The following is a 21,606-nucleotide window of genomic DNA, read 5'->3' as shown; positions in this document are numbered from 1 at the left end:
TAGCCTAGGTCTATGTACCTGTGATGTACCTGTTCAGTCACGCAGGGGGCGTGGCCTGCTCAACCTGTGCGCGCACTGATGTTGGAGGACTCTTGCAGACGCTGAATCACAGCGAAGGAAAAGTGAAGCAGTGTGACGCGAGATCCAGTTTTTCCTCCGGTTTTGAACTCGGGAAAGCGTGTGTCGATGATTCTTACAGCGGTTAGCCACTTCTGTGATCCACACGCAGGCTGAAGCACTTAAAGATGATGCTCAACTTCTTCCCGGTGCGGAAATTCAAGCGCAACGGCATGTATATTGTGTTTGGGGCGGTGCTGATGGTCGCGTTACTGGCGGCTTATCTGGAGTTCATGGCCATGAACGAGTGGAGCAGCCCTGGTGAGTGACATCTGATGCCCTGTCACTTAATTACAGCTAGCTGATACATTCGTTATGCACATATTCAAAATATGGTGATGCTTTACAATAAGGGTCAATTTATTAACCTTAGTTAATGGACTATGCATCACCAACGGGCAATGAACAGCATTTATTGAACTAGGTCAGGGATTCCCAAACTTTCTGGCGCAGAAACTAATTGTCCTAAAATCTTAAAAATTGTGCATGTTTACCTTTTCCTGATGTCGGTTGATGGTCACATGACAAATACAATATTTAATCTTTCTTTTAAGTGTTTAAGGCTATTTGTTTTTATTTATTATTTTTATTGGACAACTTTTTCTCGGTTGTTAATATTGCAATATTTTTTTTCAACATAGGACCTACTACTGTTCACTGTGTGTTGATCAGAAATTAACTGATTTTAATTGATATAATATGAACAATGTATTAATGGATGTAAAAAAATAACATAACCTTTATTAATTAAATGATTTTTAAAAAATGCTGTAAAAGTATTGTTCATTATTAGTTTGTGATTCTAAATGCAATGAATTTAACCTTATTCAACATTATTAATTCCATTATCTTATTCTGTTTCATTCTAACAGCTTCATACGTTCCATTGACTTTACTAAATTCATTATTATATTTACTGTTAATTAAACCAATTCCTAATAGGATTCTGGTTTTACACGCTGCCTGTTTCTTATAATATTCCACTCTACTATCAAATACATTATATTTTTTCCTAGATATAGCCATTCTGTTTTCTAATTAGAGTTTTCATTTGACTTTCTTGTAAGTACATTCTACATACATACCATTTCTAACTGCATTTCAGATTTTACGCTGAACATGCTTGGTGGTTGTTTCTGTCCCGCAGGTCTAGTTAGTTTCTTTACCCCAGCTCAAAATCAGGGTGTTTCCTATACCATTTCCAGAGTGACTCACAATGTCTCCACTGCTTTTATTTTATCTGCTGACTCAGGGACCTTAAAAGTAATGGCAATTTTTAATCATGTTTTCTCATTGGCCCTGAATTTCAAAGGTTGCACAAAGAGAAGCTTATGTGATTGAGGAAATCTGAGCGATATCAGGTGAGCTCTGACCTGAAGAAGGGGTTTGTCGTCTTGTTTGAGGTCAGTATCAGGTCAGAGGAGTAGCACCAATGTCAAACACCTGGATATCAGCCTGCTAAAAGTACATTTGAATAGCAAACTCACACTGCCCTGTGAGCGAAATCAGATTAACAAAAAAACCTGTCCGGTTGAGTTTTGAGGAGGACGCTTGAGTGTCATGAAGTTCCTTGTTCCTCTTGTATTTTTGAAAGAAATCCAGAGGAGAATGTTTGACCTACACATGGCATTGACACGCTCGTGTGAGTCCATTGGCCATGAATTCACATGCATGCCATTCCTCTGTGAACCTGCATATATTTTGGATTCTGATTTACACAGTACTTTTTTTTTATCCTGGGTTAATGTTATTTGCATATTTATAAGGTTAATGACATCAATTGGGTATGCACAATATGAATGCACGCATACCTTTCCCTCTATTAAATGTCATCACATAAATCTATTGTTTAAACTGTTAACACATTTCTTTCCTCTAACTCTGAAAACTATTGAATAAAAAATGTAATTGTGAAATATAATCTCACAATTCTGACTGTTTTACTTGCTGTTTACAGGCTTTTGTACAATGCAATTATTAAATCACTGCAAACTCCATGTAGTTAGCAAGGTTTGTTTTCCAGTGCCCGTAGACGAGATCTACACAAACATTTTGAAACATTTCAAACAGTATTTACTCGAAATGCATAAAAAAAATATTGTATTGATTATGCCAAAGCTGTTGGTAGAATTTCTGTTTTGAAGCTAACATTTGTCACACAAAACTGGTTATCAGCTGAAATGACCAAATATAGTGGCCAAACATTCACCTAAAAATGAATATTCAGTCAATATTTACTCACCATCATGTCGCTCCAAACTTGTATGCATTTCTATCTTTTGTGGAATGCAAAAGAAGATATTTTGAAGAATATTGGTAGCCAACTGGATTTGGGTCCCATTTACTCACAATGGAAGTTGATGGGACTTTGGTAACCAACATAATTCAAAATATCTTCTTTTTGGTTTGGAACAACCAACGAACTGTAATGAATGGGTGAGTGGGGACGATCTGTGAAACTTATGTAGCACGTTTATGTTTTTTTTAAATGAGTTTTATGTCTGAATTAGTACAATATATTCATGAGAAGATGCACCGTCAAATGTTTTTACCAATTCAGTTGTTTTACATTTAGGCCTGGTTTCACAGACAGGGCTTAGCCTAAGCCAGGTTTAGGCCATAGTTCAATTAGGACATTTAAGTACTTTTTATAAACGCGCCTTAGAAAAAAACATTACTGGTGTGCATCTTGAGACAAAATAAAGGCACTGATTTATTTTAAGATCAGTCAGTGCAAGTTTCTTTCATTTGAAACAGCTTTTATCCAAAGAAGCAATCAAAACCAACAAAAGAGCAACAACATGCAAGTGATATTACAAGTCTTGGTTAGCCTAATGCAGTTCTCGTAGAAAGGTTTTTTTGTTATTGTTGTTTTTTTTAAGAAAACAAGTAGATAGACCCCCGGTTACACAGACAAGGCTTAAGCCTAATCCTAGACTAAAATGTAAGTCTGAGCTGTTTCAACTTAAATACACTTGCACTGACTGATCTTAAAATATATCAGTGCCTTTGTTTTGTCTCAAGATGCACACCAGTAATGGTTTTTTATAAGTACATTTATAAAAGTTACTTAAATATCCTAATTAAACTATGGCCTAATCCTGGTTTAGTCTAAACCCTGTCTGTGAAACCGGGCCAGAATATAGAAAAAAGAAACCTAGTGTTTTTTTTGTTGTTGTTTTTTTGTTATTTTATAAGAAACAAGTAGATAGAAAAAAAAGCTAGTGTTAGTTTTACAAGAAAAGCTATCAGTTAGATCATAAAAATGGGGTCATTTTAGGGTCAAATGTGTGTTTTGTTTTTTTTTGTTTTTTTTTTATATATAAAAAGAAGACAGATAAATAAAATAAAATTAGAATAGAGAGTGGTAGAGTTAGAGGGTCAAATAAAGATGGAAGTTGTTTTGAGCGTTGAAAGCATGCAACTGCATTCAGCTTTCATTTTCAAGGGCTGTAGTTAGTAATTCATGTGGCCCAACCTAAATTTTGTCTTTGTGTTAGTTTAGTCCCACTAGGGTGTCAGTGTGAAGTGACGAACCCTTGTGACTGACCCTTGATCCTTGAATTTTTTGCACCAGCCCAGGATTTTTAGATTATCCTGAAATGTCCTTATGTTTTGTGAAGGATCATCTAAGAGCAGGTGCATGAAGCAGAAATGGAACGAGACTACAGTAATGCATGTCTCACTTTCTCTCTCCCATGCTGCACTGGGCACAGGGGCTTCTACCTTCTTTTAAGCAAACATTCCTCCAGGGGATACCAGTGGCCTCTAGGGAGGAAAGTAAAAGAAAGGATTTGGAAAATGGAGAAAGGCAAAAAAGCAAGTGTTGGTTGCGCACTAAAAACTCACTTTAAACATGCACGACATGCTGAAATCCTCAGGGTCTCTACTTTAAATACATTTGTTCACACTCAAACACTAAGGAAAGTTCACACACCACCCAGTGTGCAAATACACCTGAAGACCCAGACCATAATAGCTGGCCACCCCGGCCCTCCCTGCAGTGTGTGTTTAGTGGCGCTGGGGGTCAGGTGACCCTTTCTTCAGCAAGATGCGGCGTCATTTCCTGTACTCCTTGTTGCTATAGCACCAATGTGCAAGGTTAAGCACACTTGCACTTCTCTGCGCGCGCGCACACACACACACACAGGGAGTGTGTTTTCTTCACCTTCTGACAAGCATCAGTACATTTGCTGTAAATGTTTGCAGAGACCTTTTGTGCAAATTGACCGTTTGTATGTGTTTTGTGTGCATTTGAGAACCTCGCAACATACACTTCCCCTCTTGAGCAGGATGTTTCTCGAAAGACAATTAATCGATGAATGCCACATCGAAATTCTTATTCTTCATAACTGGAAACCTTAGTGAAACTTGAATAACTGGATTTTGCTCGTGACTTAAGGAAAAAGGTGCATACACAGGTCTACAAATGATGAAACATGAGTCTCTTTTTATTGTATGAGCAATCTGTGCTGTGTGTTCTTACAAAATGGACCCCTGTGTGTTCTTACAAAATCCCCTTGGAATGTCCTCAAGGTATAATGGATCACAAATAAACAATGTTTTTCCTTCTTAAAATGGTTAGTTTATCGTCATAGTTAGCTGTTATGTTACTGATGCACAAAAATGAATTTTTCATGAATTCGTGGAGTTTTCATTTCACTGAAAACCTAAGTTGTACTTCTTATGTTCACTCATGTTTATTTCATGCTTTAACTAGTACTAATTAGGAAGATATGATTGGTTCACATACAACTTGACCTGAGAAGGCCACAGAGATCTGTCACGCCACATTATAGAGCATCAAAACAACATTTGTTGACAATTTTCAAACCTGAAACTTTTTTTTTTCATGTTAAAAGTAACAAAGCATAAAGCTTATTGCGATTTGAGAAATGCTAATTAAACATCACTGTTTCAGTCAATGATTTCAGCCCTCCAAAACTATTCGAATTTTTGGTTACTAAAATTTTGGAACGTCATATAAAACAATAGGAGTTTACGGTATGTGTATGGTACACTCAGTATATGTGTTTAGCCATACTTAGGGAACAAAATTGTCCTTAGAAGCTTAGTAAATCTGCCAAAACTGTTGCAGTGATAACACATTGATAAAAATCCCATTTAGAAGTAGGATTAGTGTTAGTCTGTAGTAACCATAATTGACTTTATTAAAAACAATATAAGTGTGTTGTATGTCCTTGGCAAGTACTGTACATGGACAGAATGCTGCTATGAAATATCAGCACCAGGAAATAGTAATGTTCTGTTTTGTTGCATGGAGTTTTTGTCGCATGTTTATGACCGAATAAAAACCATGTGATAGTGACCTGTTTTGCAATTCATGAATCTGTAAACAGTATTGCATTTTATACATAGATCAACATGGACACTGGGCAGCCGATTTAAGCTCTGTGTGATTACTTGTAATATGGAATACATATTGTTGATTGAATCTAATTAAGGATAACATTGAAAGTGTGTAAGTTAATGCTTTCCCTCCTGTTAAAGATTAATGTGAACATGGAGTCAGTTTCTGTCTATCTGGAGAAATACAAACCATCAATGGCAATCTGACATCACTGTCCTGGATCAAACACACACACACACACACACACGGTCAGTCAGGGGTAATTAATTCATTGGCACCTTGACTAAATATTTACTCTCTTTCTCTTTCAGGTGTAACCGTCCGCAGTGAAAGCATTGCCTGGGCAAACACTGCTGCTCGACGTGCGGTAAAAGCTCACACTTTGACTCATTGTTTCATGTTTTAATTATGGAGACCAGTTATAAAATAAATTATTTTCTTTTTTTATTCAGTTTTGTATAAAACCATAACTCTTAGCAGCCAGAGATAAATATATTGTGTCAAGAAAAAGATTTGTCATGCTGATATTTATTCTGGTTGAATTCAAAACGAAGGGTCAAATTAAAGGAATAATTCATCCAGAAATGAAAATTTGCTGAACATTTACTCATCCTCAGGCCATCCAAGATGTAAATGAGTTTGTTTCTGTATCAGAACAGATTTGGAGATATTTAGTATTACATCACTTGCTCACCAATGGATGCTCTGCAGTGAATGGGTGCCGTCAGAATGAGAGACCAAACAGCTGATAAAAACATCACAATAATCCACACCACTCCAGTCTATCAGCTAACAATCATGTGAAGTGAAAAGTTGCATGCTTGTAAAAAAACAAATCCATTTAGACATTTTTAACTTTAAACCATCAGGCTAAAATAAGAGTCCTCGATGAACACTATTGCTTTCTCCAGAGGAAAAAGTTATCTAGTATGATTCGGGAGAGAAATATGCTCAGATCAATGTGTTAATGTGAGAAGACAACAGTTTACTTTTTACATTACTTGTGGATTATTGTGATGTTTTATCAGCTGGTTGGACTCTCATTCTGACGGCACCCATTCACTGCAGAGGCTCCATTGGTGAGCAAGTGATGTCATACAAAATTTCAATGAAGAAACAAACTCCTCTACATCTTGGATAATCTAAAGGTGAGTAAACTTTCAGAAATTGTTCATTTTTGAATGAACTGTTTCTTTATGTACATAGCATTGTGGGATACAATATTCCGTGCAACATTCTCTGGTTGTATACTACAAATTCTGTCAAACGCAGTAGGTCATTCCAGTATTCCTTGCATGCATAAAATTGACATACTGTAGAAAATAAAATGTCAACACATCTACGATGCTCAAAATTGTTGTCTAAGTAGTTGCTGAGTAGATTTCGCAACACAAACAAAATCAAAAATGCTGCTGGAATGCAGATGCATGAACAACAATTCTGTGTGTGTCACAGGCTCACATCTCTGAAGATCAATTCTCTGACGATAAACATGATAAAGGCACCTGGACACCAAAAAACACTCAACAGACATGGAGGGTGGAGGTAATGATACAGCCGCAATGATAGAAACATGCATGGATGGTGTTATCATAGTGTCCAAAAATGTTTTTTCATGTGCAAAAACATGGTATTACCATTTTACATGTTTAATAAACATAGTATTTCCTTGGTATGTATTCAAAAAACCAGCACCATGGTATTTTTGGTACTTTGTTAGTGTACTTTGTTTCTGTCACTCATGCATGATCTGTTGATGTGCATATGCTGTAAAGATGATGGTATTAATCCACATGAGTATGTCGCCCATGGCTCTTTCTGTGTGTCTTTTGCCGTCTTGTTAAATTTAGCAAGACTCTGTGTGTCTCTGGTGTCACTGTGCTATTTTAAACGTGACACACGAGCTGTACGTTTTTGTTCATTCTATATGTTTGTTGGTGATTTAAAAGAATGTGTTTCCAAATTATTTAAGAACTGTGGATAACATGACATTATTGATTACTACAGAAAATATCTTTGGATTATTGACTCCGAGCAAGCAAACAGTAATGCGCTTCTAATGGGAGTCTATGGGGAAAGATACTCCAGTTATATGTAAATGAATGTAAATCGTACATTTAGACAATCGCACTGTTTTACGATATTATTTTGCCTAATTTACACAGTCATTACAGGAGTTGAGATATTGGATATCACATTGCATAGACAAAGTGAAACAGTATTTGAATGTTTATTAATGTTAATGTTTAGTGTTGTCTTACCACATAGACTTCCATGGTAAGTGCATCAGTGTAAATGTTGTTTCCTTGTTTTTGCAGTCTGATGGATGAAATATATTTTATTAATATAGACTATTAGAAAGAAAATATAAATACGTGTGTGTTGTATGTTTGTTGCAGTATAAAGGAATGGCGAATCTTCACATCTTTGAGGACTGGTGTGGCACGTCTATATCTCAACTACAGAAGAATCTACATTATCCACTATATCCTCACGTAGGTGTTATATCTGTATAGATGATATATCTGTCATATCTGTACCCAACTGCTTTAAATATTGATAATAATAATGATGATGATGATGATGATAGTAAATGTTTCTTGAGCAGCAAATCAGTATATTAGAATGATTTCTGAAGGATCATGTGACACTGAAGACTGGAGTAATGATGCTGAAAATTCAGCTTTGATCACAGGAATCAATTACATTTTAATACACGTTCAAATAGAAAAGTTATTTTAAATAGTAAAACATTTTCACAATATTACTGCTTTTGCTGTATTTTAAATCAAATAAATGCAAGCTTGGTGAGCAGAAGAGAATTCTTTAAATAACATAATTCGTACTGTTCAAAAACTTTTGACTGGTATCGTGTGTGTGTGAGTGTGTGTGTGATTGTGTGTGTGTGTGTGTGTGTGTGTATAATTTGTTAATTAACGATAACAACACTGTTAACAACATACTTTTCTTTCAGTATTATATTTGTTTGCATTGTATTTGATGTTTTTTAATCTCTGTAGACTCGTACAACTGTGAAGAAACTTGCTGTGTCACCCAACTGGACCAATTATGGACTCCGGATATTTGGATACATACATCCTTACACTGACGGTTTGTCTAGCTCTGTTTCATACACATGCACACACACACACACACACGTATTCAGATTGTGTGCCATTGTCCCACTGTTAACCCTTCCATTTGTTTGGCAGGTGACTTTCTGTTTGCGGTGGCATCTGATGATAACAGTGAGTTCTGGCTCAGTGAAGATGAGAATCCCGACAATCTGAAGCTCCGCGCTTACGTCGGAAAGGTTGGAGAGACGATTGTCAAACTTACAATTACTTTTATGCAGATGCGTGAAATGCACGCACTGAATTTTGTGATTCCTCCCATTTTTAGACAGGCAGAGAATGGACTGCCCCTGGGGAATATGGGAAATACGCCAGTCAGATATCAGATCTCATTCCGTAAGTGAATGCTGCGTTTGTGTTTCATAATGCTTCAGGGAAGTGCTCACACATCTGTCCATGTTATGACCACATACCTAAATGATGAAAAAATATTTTCAGATTCAATATGTGTAGATTCACAAGCTGCTGCTTGTGTCCAGATTGTGATCATGGCACACAGGGGGAAGTCATTAAAAGTATTTTTCTGTTATAACATGATTTGTAATAGTGTGTGTGTGTGTGTGTTTGTGTGTGTAACAACTGTTGATCAAGATTTCAGATTACATTTCTTGTTTTATTGTTGTGGTGATTTTTTTTTTTTTTTTAACTTCCTTTTATGTAAAGGACTTTGAATTACCATTGCATATGAAATGTGCTATAAATAAACTTGCCTTGCCTTCAGTAACATAGTTCAGTAACATCAAACATCAAAAATCAATTATGTATCTTTAGCTGGAATCACACAAAACAAGGCTGATCCAGTAAACAAATGCTTGATTTTAAATTATGCTTTCAGAATCAGAAACATTGCTGTAGTCAGTATTGATCAAAGCCATCAAGATTTGATTGGCTAACCTGTTAGACTGTGATATTATTAGTCTGAGAAAGTAGCAAAACCACTTGATTTGAGACTCTGAATCTTTTGAAATAGTTGTAATTAAATAATTTTTTATAAACATTATTACAATATGATAGTAATATTAAGCATATTATGAAGGTATATCATATCATACTTGTTTAAAAATGGAAGAGTAGATGTATGTAAGTTTTAGTAATTGTTATATTTGTTTGTCTTTTTAATATAATAGTTTTGTTTATATAAATAATTTGACTTAAAGGGATAGTTCACCCAAAAATTAAAATTCTGTCATCATTTAGCTACTCACCTTTAAGTTGTTCTTTCTTCTGTTGAGCACAAAATTAGATATTTTGAAGAATTTGTGTAACCGTTGACAGTAGCCATTGACTTACATAATATCTTTTTTTTTTTTTTTTTTTTTTTTTTGGGGTGAACTATCCCTTTAACAGGAAAAAAATAGCATGACAGCATTTTTCTTATGTAATTATTTATTTATTAAATTTAACATTATTTTAGAATAATATAGTATATCATATATATATATATATATATATATATATATATATATATATATATATATATATATATATAATAAAAAATGTGTAAATATTTGATGTTTCATTAGAATAGTTCATTTATTTCTATTTTGTTTTTAAATAATTTCTTATTCCTAATTTGAATTTGTTTTTCTTTCTGCTGCGTCTTGTCTTTGTGGTAAAGCATAATTAGAAAGCAACTTGTGAAGTCACTATATAAGGGGAAAAAAAGTTATTTCAAATAACCTAAAACATTTATCCTTTAAGTAAATAGGGTCAATTTCATGTTTATCATTTAATGTAAAACTGTTGAGTTGCATTAGAAGCTTTACATTATAAAAGGTTCAAAGATCTGATTGTGTTCATGCAAAATTAGTCAAATTTCACTTTTTTATTGTTCTACAGTCTGCAAAAGAACAACAAATATTTCTTTGAGCTTATCCACAAGCAAAACGATGGAGGAACGGATCATGTGGAGGTTGCGGTGAGTGTGTTTACTGAGGGTGTTTGTGTGTGATTGGTGTAAACTGTTATGACAGTCTGTCTTTACTTGCAGTGGCAACTCAAACAGATCGGGAGTGGATTTTCAATCATCGATTCAGAGTTCATCTCTCTCTACACCAGTGAGTGTGTGTGTGTGTTATTTTGGGATGTGGTTGCAGAAATGTCAGGGTAGTGTTAGGACGCCTGGAATAGCTGCTCCTGTCCACACACACTCCCTGAAATAGAGCTAATGATGGGGTAGTCGCCACTGCACAAAGTGTGTGTGGGTTGTCATCTTATTGCTTCAGCTGAAGTGTGTCAATACAGGCCTTTGCATTCATTTCTGTGTAAATGTAATGCTTGCCTAGTTCTCATGAGAAACGGTGTGTTTTTGTCTTCAGACTGCAAGTTTAATTATTGCTAACTAAATCTAAAATTATTAAGAATTATTTTCATTAATTTAAAAACAGCTGAAGTGAAATAAAATAAAAAATATTATATGAAAAACTTTATTTCCTTAGCAATTAACTGAAATAAAATAAGTTTGTTGAAGTATTAAAAGTACTTCAACTCAAATAAATATAAATTAAAGCTAAATAGGAATATATTTAAAAATAATAATATAATAAAAACCAAAATTGAACGAACTGAAAATATAAGCTATTAATAAATATTTAGAAGAATATTAAAAAATAGGATTAATAGTATCATGCTTTAAAAAATTGTATGTTTGAATAGTATATATATTTTTAAAACCGTATGCAGTGTGTATTGTTTCAAACTGTAGAATCACTGATGTCATATGTCAATGTAGCATACTGCTGTTTGAAAAGGTTTACATATAACATTTAACAGATTTCTCACAATTTTAATGTACATTTTTTTTTGCAACTTTTAGCAGTTTGAACAGTCTTCTTACTAACTAGTTTGGTAGTGTGCTTTCAAACTGATGACCTAATTTTTGTATGTCACAATTTACACCGTAAAACCAGCTCTGCTGCACCAGGCCTAATTGTTTGTGTGTGTGTGTGTGTGTGTGTGTGTGTGCGCACAGATGAGGCCTCACTGAAGGCAGCAGATGTCAATCACATTCCTCAGACCTTTGCCAGTCATGTGACTCCGCCCCAGAGGTCATCTGAGACACCGCCCCATGGAGTAGACATGCTGAGAGCAGATCCACGTGACTCATTTCATCAGAGTGAGAAATTCAGACACAAACTCATATTCACTCCATTCACACCATTTTCATAGTCAAAACCAACAATGCAGACATGCTGAGCTATTAAATATTGAACTTAACATGTTAAAAGGAAACCCTTAGAGTATTCCTAACCCACATGCTGATATTTGTCATTTGTTTGGAAGTAACGTTAAAAGTAAAGATTTGAAAGAATATTTACACAACTCTTTCCATATAATGATGGATCATGTTGACCATGTCTGTCAGAATGGACTAAAATTGACAATGTGTGCATAATATAACTCTACACAGAATATACATATACAGGTTTGAAACATTAGAGTGAGTGAATATAGAATTTTTAAATTAAGAGGACCTAGCAGATGAATAGAGTTCTATTATAATAAATCATTGTTATCTGCACTTTGTTATTATTTCCCTCACTTTATAATATTTTTTGTTTCTTGTCTGTAGTTTATTGCTAGTTTTGTCATGTATTGACAAAAATCTACAACAGATCTTCAAGTTGCATGTGTACAAGCACTGCTATAAACATTAGAATATATGCAGACACAACATGAATTCAGTGCCACCTTGTGGCAGAAGAGACATTGTTACAGTGGTTCTTAGCCTTTTTGACTAAGGACCCTTTGACCAAAATTGTAAAATAATTTTAAGGTCTTCCCACCCCAACCCGTATTTTATATAATTTTTTTTATTATTATTTCTTCTGTAATTATGACAATGCTGCTTGTTTTCAAACTACTTTATATTAACAGAAACTAGAAATTTTACAATTAATTAAATTAAATTAAATTAACTACAATCCATCCAAGTTTTAAGAATTGTATGTTCTTCAATAAAAACAGTAGTTACTGATTTAAAATATATATATATTATTTTTGTATATTTGGCATTTTAATTTTGGTTTGGAGTTAGTATTTTTTAACGTTTAAAATCTATTTATTAAAAAAAAATAATGCTAGTAATTTAAAAATAATAATTTATTAATTTCAAGAAAAACTGCATTAGATGCTTCGATTTATAGAATTAATACAATTACGTATTAATTTATTTAATTGTGCATGTTGTTGTTATTATTATTGTTAATAATAACTCTTAATAATAATAGTAATGAAGTGTTATAATGATATAATGATAATGTTATAATCATCACATCTCTGAAGGACATCACTGGTCCCTTACTGGACCCCCTGCAGTTTGCCTACAGAGCAAACAGGTCTGTGGATAATGCAGTCAACATGGGACTGCACTTCATCCTGCAGCATCTGGACAGACCAGGGACTTATGTGAGGATCCTGTTTGTGGACTTCAGCTCCGCTTTTAACACCATCATCACGGACATCCTTCAGAATAAACTAACCCAGCTCTCCGTCCCCACCTCTGTCTGTCAGTGGATCACCAGCTTCCTGACAGACAGACAGCAGTTAGTAAAGCTTGGTAAATTTCACATCCGGGACTCGTACCATCAGCACTGGAGCTCCTCAGGGCTGCGTACTCTCCCCACTGCTCTTCTCCCTCTACACCAACAACTGCACATCTAAAGACCCCTCTGTCAAGCTCCTGAAGTTCGCAGACGACACCACACTGATCGGCCTCATCCAGGACGGTGACGAGTCTGCTTACAGACAGGAGGTTAAGGAGCTGGCTGTCTGGTGCAGTCTTAACAACCTGGAGCTTTACACGCTCAAAACTGTGGAGATGATTGTGGACTTCAGGAGAAACCCCCCTGCTCTCCCCCCACTCACCATCATGAACAGCACTGTGACTGCAGTGGAGTCATTCAGATTCCTGGGCACCACCATCTCCCAGGACCTGAAGTGGGATATTCACATAGACTCCATTGTCAGGAAGGCCCAGCAGAGGTTGTACGTTCTTCGCCAGCTGAGGAAGTTCAATCTGCCACAGGACTTACTGAAACTGTTCTACTCCGCCATCATTGAATCCATCCTCTGCACTTCAATAACTGTTTGGTTCAGCTTAGCTACCAAATCTGACCTCAGAAGACTACGGAGGGTAGTCCGGACTGCTGAGTGAATCATTGGTACAACCCTCCCCACTCTCCAAGAACTGTACTTATCCAGAGTGAGCAAAAGGGCTGGTGAAATCACTCCGGACCCTCACACCCAGCACACTCCCTCTTTGAACTGCTGCCGTCTGGTTGACACTACAGAGCTCTGAGCACCAGAACGACCAGACACAGGAACAGTTTCTTCCCTCAGGCAATCCATCTCATGAACACTCAACAATAAACGTGGAACACACAACTATAATACATTATCCATTCACCACACTCACTTTTTTATTTTATTTTCTCATTTCTAATTTGCACATACTTGACCTGTACATACATACATAGTTGTCTATATTATATATTGTGTTTTTGCTGCTTTGTACATTGCCTATTTGTATATTATTCTTTTATTATCTGTGTCCTGTCCTGTTGCTGTCTTTCTGTTGCACTGTGGAGCTTCTGTCACTACAACAAATTCCTTGTATGTGTAAACATACTTGTCCAATAAAGCTCATTCTGATTCTGATTCTCAAGAACTTGAACTTGATTCTGATTCTAATGTTTTTCTTGTTTGTTTGTGTGTATTTGTATGTGTAGGTCCATTATTGGAGAGGGCGCGTTTGCAGGGAGTTTTACCTGACTGTATTTATAACCCCAGCTACATCATAAAGGGATATCCTCTAATACGCTACCAGGGCCTGCAGTTTGTAAGTGCTTACACACATACGTAGTTAGAAAACGAATAAAAATTGAAGTGAATGTTGTTGTGCCTATGCGTTTGTGATCTTGATCAATCTAATCTGATGCAGGTGTACCTGACATATGTGTATCCTAATGACTACACACGGCTCACACACATGGAGAGCGATAACAAATGTTTCTACCGTGGGAATCCATACTACCTGGAAAGGTAGACACACAAATACTGTACACTACCGTTCATATGTTTGGTTTTGGTGTTTTGTTTTTGCTTTTAAAAAAAAGTCTTATGTTTGTCAAGGCTGGAATTTATTTGATTAAAATAAGGAACAACAGTAATATTGTGAAATGTTATTACAATTAAGGTACCTGTTTTCTTTTTGAATGTATTTTGAAATAAAATGTATTCTTGTGATGCAAAGCTGAATGTCCAGTAGCCATTACTCCAGTCTTTAGTCACATGATCCTTAAGTGATATTTATAATATGCTCTTTTATTTGAACATCATTTGAAATAGAAATGTTTTGTAAAACTATAAATGTTTTCTGTCACTTTTGATTAATTGAATGCATCCTTGCTGAATCAAAGTATTAATTTCGTTAAATAAAATCTTACTGATCCCAAATTTTTGAACGGTCGTGTACAGTCTGTACCTTAGCAACATCACACCCACCAATCTAGCTCTCTTTGGTGCATCTTGTGTATTATGATCTCAAATCAAATCATTTCTTTTTAGATACGGCTTCTCAAATTACATTCAACTGGATTTGCCTGAAAATGAGGAGATGGTCATCAAATACAAAGGTACAGCAAACAATGAATGCTTTTAAAATGAAGGATAACATTCACAATGCATTTAACTTCCTTAATGCAACAGGAATATTTAGTAGGAAATAATGACCTGGGCTTAATTTTATGAAATTTTGAAAACGAACACGATTTTATTATTATTAAAAATGTATTATCGTGATGAATTTTGTGCAATGAGATTAAAGATTAGAATAGGGTAATTAGATTACAATAAGTAAATTTATTAAAACATGGTAAATTTTGTTGTCTTCGACTCCAAGAGCTTGATGGTTCAGAACTTAAATTACTCTGAAAGGAAGTGTTTATTTATTCCCCATTTCAAGACATAATAATGCCTGTCTTTGTCTTCCTGTAGGAGATGGCATGCTAGGAAGAGCCATGAACGTGGGCAGAGATGAAGATGAAGGCTTTCAGAACGCTGGAAAGTATGAGGAGAAGCAGAAAATGAAAGCTATGGAAAATAACAAGGTTCTCCCGGATTATGGAGATGATTTTGATGATTATTCAATGCAGAGACGCCGTAAACTGTTTTCTGTTCAGAAACATGGCAGAATCAGAAAAAAGAGGGAAGACGGGGAACTAGACAACAGATTTCAACAGATGGACCAAGACAACCAACCTAAGGAAATCCAACAGCCACCTCTAGAACCACAGAACCACCCAGAGGAACCACAGCAGCAACCAAGAAAGAAGAAGAAAAGGAGACGTCCTGAACAAAACCAACAGGACCAACACTACCTCCAAAACCCACCATTGGAGGTGAAGAACTATGACCAGGGAAAAGAAAAAGAGACTCAGCGGTTTCAGAATAACGTCATGGAGAAGATACCTGACCAGCAGAATCCAGGACCAGCTCAAAGAGAAGATCACTTGAGGTCAGAGGTGAAACATCAAGTGGACAAATCGCTTAATAAGGATGGTAGAATTGAGCTCCACCTACATAAAGCCAAATACCGCAACAGTAGTGATGGAAATCCAAATGTTGTTGCAGTTGGAGACCGAAATATTCCCGTGGAGAACATACGAGAAGCAAATGAGTTGAAGCAAAGATCAGTCACCAACCCTGACGTGTTTGATAAGGTCCAGAGGGAACGTCATGATCTTGTGGATCGGATGGGTAATCGAAAAGTCCATCTAGGAGAACATGTGGACAAGGCACCCAAGAACTCATTAGATGAGGTGAAAGTAAAAAAGGCAAGACAGAAGAACACTGCAGATGAACTGCCATCTTTGAATGGGAATGAAGTCAAAGCTGAACCGATGAAGAGGCTCAAACACCCAAAACATAAAGCAGATGAAGCCGTGCATGTTTTGCAGGACAACCCCAAAAAGGCTGTAATAGATGACTACAATATTCCCATCAAGCACAAAAATGTGGCTCATCTCCAGATTACCCAACATTCACACCAAAACTCATCGTATAATGAGACCAATGAGCATAAGGCATTAGTCATCGCGGCTCCATCTAACAAAGAATATAACAACCGCTGGGGTCATGTGAATGATGCCAGAAAGGAAAAGGAGATTCAGGATAATGCAATACATATAGAAGAGGTTGAAGATGGAGAAGACGACTCTTGGGTGAATCAGGGTTTCTCGGAGGAAGAAGACTATGACCTCCTCAACACGGCTGTGTTTGACGTGGAAGTCAAGTGGTCTCAGACATTTCAGGTCAAACCTCTAGATCTGCATGCCTTGCGCTCCGACTGGATCGATCTGAAGTGTAATGTGTCTGGAAACCTGCTGCTTAAGGAATCAGAAGCGTTGTCTGTAGTGGAAGCTTTCATGAAGAAACTAAACAAGAAATTTCCAAGGTAGGCAGACTGTTATATTGAATCAAATATTGAATTCAGCAATTTATTCACTCTGTGAGCTGCATGTGGAATGGGATACTACCATACTGAATAATACAGTTTAAACAGCATACTGCCTGTGATTTTTATTGAAAATATATTAACCAGCATCAAAAGGGTATTTATTTAGTAATACTTTTATTCTGCAAGGGCACATTAAATTGATGCAAGACATTTGTAATGCTACTTTCCTGAAAATCCTGAAAAATAAACATTGCGGTTTCCACAAAAATATTAAGCAGCTCAGCTGTTTTTAACATTGAGAATAATAAGAAATATTTTTGAGCAGCAAATCAGCATATTAGAATGATTTCTGAAGACTGGAGTAATGATACTGAAAATTCAGCTTTGCATCACAGGAATAAATTCCATTTCAAAATATATTACAATAGAAAATGGGTATTTGAAATTGTCATATTTCATAATATTGCTGTTTAACTATATAAAATTTCAAAAATATTAGTGACTCTTAATTTTTGAACTGTAGTGTGAGCTATATTTTATTTTTTTGTTATTTTTTAAATGTACCGTTTTAAATGTTATGCAGTATGTCTCTGATCATTTGGCATGCTGATCAGAAATATTCAGATCCGCCATCATAATGGAAATTAGTCATGCAGTATGCTCTAGTTCTATAATATTGCATAAATACAGAAAACCTGTGCACAGTAAAAATGGTATGTACTGTATAGTGTGGTATTATGCCATTCTGAACATTTTAATTCATTTCTGACATTAACTGGTACTGTATGTGTGTGTAGGCAGTTCTCTCTAGAGCGCATTGTGAACATTGAGAAGAAGCCTGATTATAATCGTGGCAGTAGATATCTACTGGAACTGGACTTGCAGGAGGCATCAGGACGCCACCTGCGCCTGGTTCAGTACATCTATGTGAAAAGAACTGAAAATCAGGGTTCTCGCAAAAAACAAAAGGCTCAGGACGCAGAACTTAAACTATGCAATCCATATAGCTTCTACTGGAACCCGACTGCTACTGTCCACTTCATCGTCCCAGGTACCACTCCCATATAGAGACAGATTTTCTAAAGTTTTATTTAAGATGCTTTCTTACAAACCCTGGTGAAAAAAATGACTTGTGCATGTTTCTGAGTAGACTGTGTGAAACATCTGCATAAGGCACTGTGCGTGTTCTTGTATGTCTGCAGTGAAGAACCAGGCCCGCTGGGTGCAGCAGTTTATTTCAGACATGGAGAAGATGTACCGATCCACTGGAGATCAGAACTTCAACGTCATCATTACTGACTATGAAAGCACTGATATGAACATAGAGCAAGCACTACAGAACTCTTATTTACCCAGGTACATTTACAAGTTTATAAATGCACACTTATCTAACTCATGATCCTTCATGAGTTAGATTTCATGATCATATGGCACGTTGTCATCTCATGCTTCTGTAGCTATCATATTTTTTTCTTAACCTGTGGTAAAGTCACTTTACTACAGCTTTGTAAAACGAGACCCCACTTTGAATTCCTTTCTATTGTGTATCCCGTTTCAGGTATCAGTACCTCAAGTTAAGTGGAAACTTTGAGAGATCAGCTGGACTGCAGGCAGGAATAGACCTCATTTCTGTAAGTTTAAGACAAAATCACACACAGTGCTTGCACAAAAAAAGGCTTAAATACTTGTTCAAAACATGGCAAGATCTTCAGTGAAAAAGCAGGCAGAGCTAATGTGAGATGATGGATGTCGCTCAGTTGCAGCTTATAAAAAGGTCTCTTTCTTTCTCAGGATGATCACAGCATTGTGTTTCTTTGTGATCTGCACATTCATTTCCCTCCCGGCTTCATCGACACTGTGAGAAAACACTGTGTGGAGAGACACATGGCCTTTGCTCCGATAGTCATGAGACTGAACTGTGGCGCTACACCCCTGGAGCCTGATGGTACAGTCTTGCAAACACAAGATAACCTGATAACACTGTCATATACAACATAGAATTAGATTACTGTATACCAACACATACACTATTGTTCAAAAGTTTGGGGTTCATGAGATGTTTTTAATGTTTTTGAAAGAAAGCTGAATTTTCAGCAGTCATTACTCCGGGCTGATCTTTCAGAAATCATTCTATTGGTGGTTTAGTGCTCAAGAAACATTTCTTATTGTTATCAATGTAGAAAACAGTTGTGCTGGTTATATGCAGGTTATTGGGAGGTCAATGGCTTTGGTCTTCTGGGCATTTATAAATCAGACCTGGACTCCATTGGGGGCATGAACACCAAAGACTTCACTGACCGCTGGGGCGGAGAGGACTGGGAACTACTGGACAGGTCAGTTATGAGACAATACTCTAATATCATATTAAGAGAGTTAATTTTTAAAACATGAATCATTTACTAGATTGACTTGATTATTGCTTGTAATGTGAAAATTATTCCACTTTTCATGATGGCCAGAATTGTAATATCCCTAGTGCTAAATAAACATTATGTGGTGTGTAAAGTGCTTTCTGTTTTCTGTGGTCTCAAGGGTCCTTCAGGGTGGGCTAGAGGTGGAACGACTCTACGTGAGGAACTTCTTCCATCACTTTCACTCAAAGCGTGGGATGTGGAACCGCCAGATGCTGCGCAACACGTAAGCGTGTCAACAGTCTCGCCGCTGCTGATCAGCGGGTACCACGGCACTTTAAACCTCAGGGCATTCCAGATGTGTTCCAGATCACATCTGACTGAAGGTGAATGTGAGGTGATCGTTTAGTGGAAACACGCAGAGACTCAGGACAAAAGACGTCTGTGATGTTTGGGTTGAAGATGAGTTGTGTAACACTGTTGCATCCAGACCTCTCCGGATCATTTCCAAACTTGGAATGTTTCTCCAAAGCTAGCTATGCTATCAAGAGTTAAAAAAAAAAAAAAAAAACGTTAAAGGAACTGATACAAGTTATTGATGGCTTCGGCATCTCTTTGTTGTTGTTGTTGTCGCTTCCAGGTCAATAAAATGCCTTCAGTCACATCTGGCTGAGGATTCTGTTCTGGCAGACAGAAATGTGACATTCAATGAGATGTATATACTGAGAAAATGTGTATTTATTCAGGTAGGGAAGTGGCATGGGTGAGGGTTGACTTTGCACATTGTTAAATATGTTTTATACTGTGTGACCACTTAGGGACTGAAAGAATCAGTGGCCAAAACCAAAGAGATGTGCAATGTTCAGAATGTGTTGGTCTAAGAAAGTCAATTCATTCAGGTTAGAAATGCTGTTCTGTTTTCAAGACAATCTCACAAAGCCCGTCAAGAACATGTCTTGGTCATATATCATCCTCAAAATACAAAAGAAATTACATTTTGTTAAAAGAATACTTTTTCAGTAATTTTCATAAAAATTATGCACATTGGCCTCCCAAATTCTCATTACTGTAATGCAGACAAATAGCCATATTAAATTCAAAGTATGCATATTGTGCATATGGTAGCATTTATGCAGATTTAAAAATAAAAAATGTCTTCATATTATTGTTACTGTAATACAATACATGAAAATTATTAGTATAGATGTGCTTAATTGTCATTTAATATACTGTCATAGTACCTTCATTCAAAGCTGAATTATTATGCAAAATTAAATTTATTTTGAAGGAGGGTATGAAATGACCTAGCCATGTTTTCTGTGATATTTGCCATTTTGTAGAAGTATTGAAGGTGTTTTAAAGCTCAAAATGCTCTTTGCTCTTGGGATTTTCCAGCGTTTTCCAGCTTCATGATACATTCCAGTGAGTAAACCTGTTGATTTAGACTGATTCAACCCTGTACAGTATTACTTAAAACAATCCTAATATTCATCAAACACACAATCGGTTTCAGTTCTTTTCTATAGGTTTTTTACCTATAGACAAGTTTGTACTCTAATGAATTCCATGCAAAAAATTCCCAGTGAAAACTGCCATAAGACATGCTCACTCAGAAGTGCCTTGTGCTGTATGTAATTGGGAGGAAATCAGATGGATATATCTACTGTACGCTCTGTTTTGTGTAGGGATTTGGCGCTGTTTTTAAGAGTTTTTTTTTTTTTGTTAAAAAAAGGATGTACGGTATTGTAGATCAGACCTTCACATAGTGTGTTACTTAAAAATCAAGTTATTTATTTTTCCACATTTTGTAAGCAGCACAATGGAAATTGCCTTTTAATTCATTTATGCATATCACCAGCAACCTTAAAATAAAATGGCTCTTCAGATTTCTTCAGTGTGTTTTATTTGTTATAATCAATATCAGCATCACCCGTTTTTGAGCATTAATCAAACATATTAATTAGTTTGCTGTCTGACTGCAGCATTACATACTGTCAGTATAAACTTTAATGTTTATTATTCTCTCTATCTTCTGTCTGTTGGCATGATAGCTTCATCATTGTTCCATCACTCCATTGTTACGTAGGTTAGTCCCTGTCTGTTGTGCCAGACTCCAGAAATAGCTGCTTGTAAATGTCCATCGTTGCTGTAATAAATAACTAGACCTCGAAGAAC

General features: G+C 36.2%; 1 protein-coding gene across 2 annotated transcripts; it reads left to right on the top strand.

The window, feature by feature from the left end:
• Positions 1–68: 68 nt before the first annotated feature.
• LOC306842575 (beta-1,4-N-acetylgalactosaminyltransferase 3-like) lies at positions 69–21,321 on the top strand. Of its 2 annotated transcripts, none has more exons than XM_079373519.1 (20): positions 69–378; positions 5,800–5,855; positions 6,944–7,033; positions 7,888–7,983; positions 8,509–8,599; positions 8,701–8,801; positions 8,891–8,958; positions 10,462–10,540; positions 10,613–10,679; positions 11,594–11,737; positions 14,352–14,461; positions 14,564–14,664; positions 15,190–15,257; positions 15,619–17,077; positions 17,878–18,131; positions 18,283–18,436; positions 18,639–18,711; positions 18,872–19,025; positions 19,287–19,413; positions 19,613–21,321. In XM_079373519.1, exons 1-20 carry the CDS (start codon positions 246–248, stop codon positions 19,719–19,721), a joined length of 3,534 nt encoding a protein of 1,177 aa, XP_079229645.1. In that variant the 5' UTR covers positions 69–245; the 3' UTR covers positions 19,722–21,321. The 2 variants fall into 2 exon arrangements, with proteins under 2 accessions (XP_079229645.1, XP_079229646.1); XM_079373520.1 differs by having other exon boundaries at positions 84–378; positions 10,628–10,679.
• Positions 21,322–21,606: the final 285 nt, after the last annotated feature.

This window comes from Barbus barbus (assembly GCF_936440315.1).
Source record: "Barbus barbus genome assembly, chromosome: 23".
NCBI lineage: Eukaryota > Metazoa > Chordata > Actinopteri > Cypriniformes > Cyprinidae > Barbus > Barbus barbus.
This window is presented reverse-complemented; position numbering and strand designations above follow the sequence as displayed.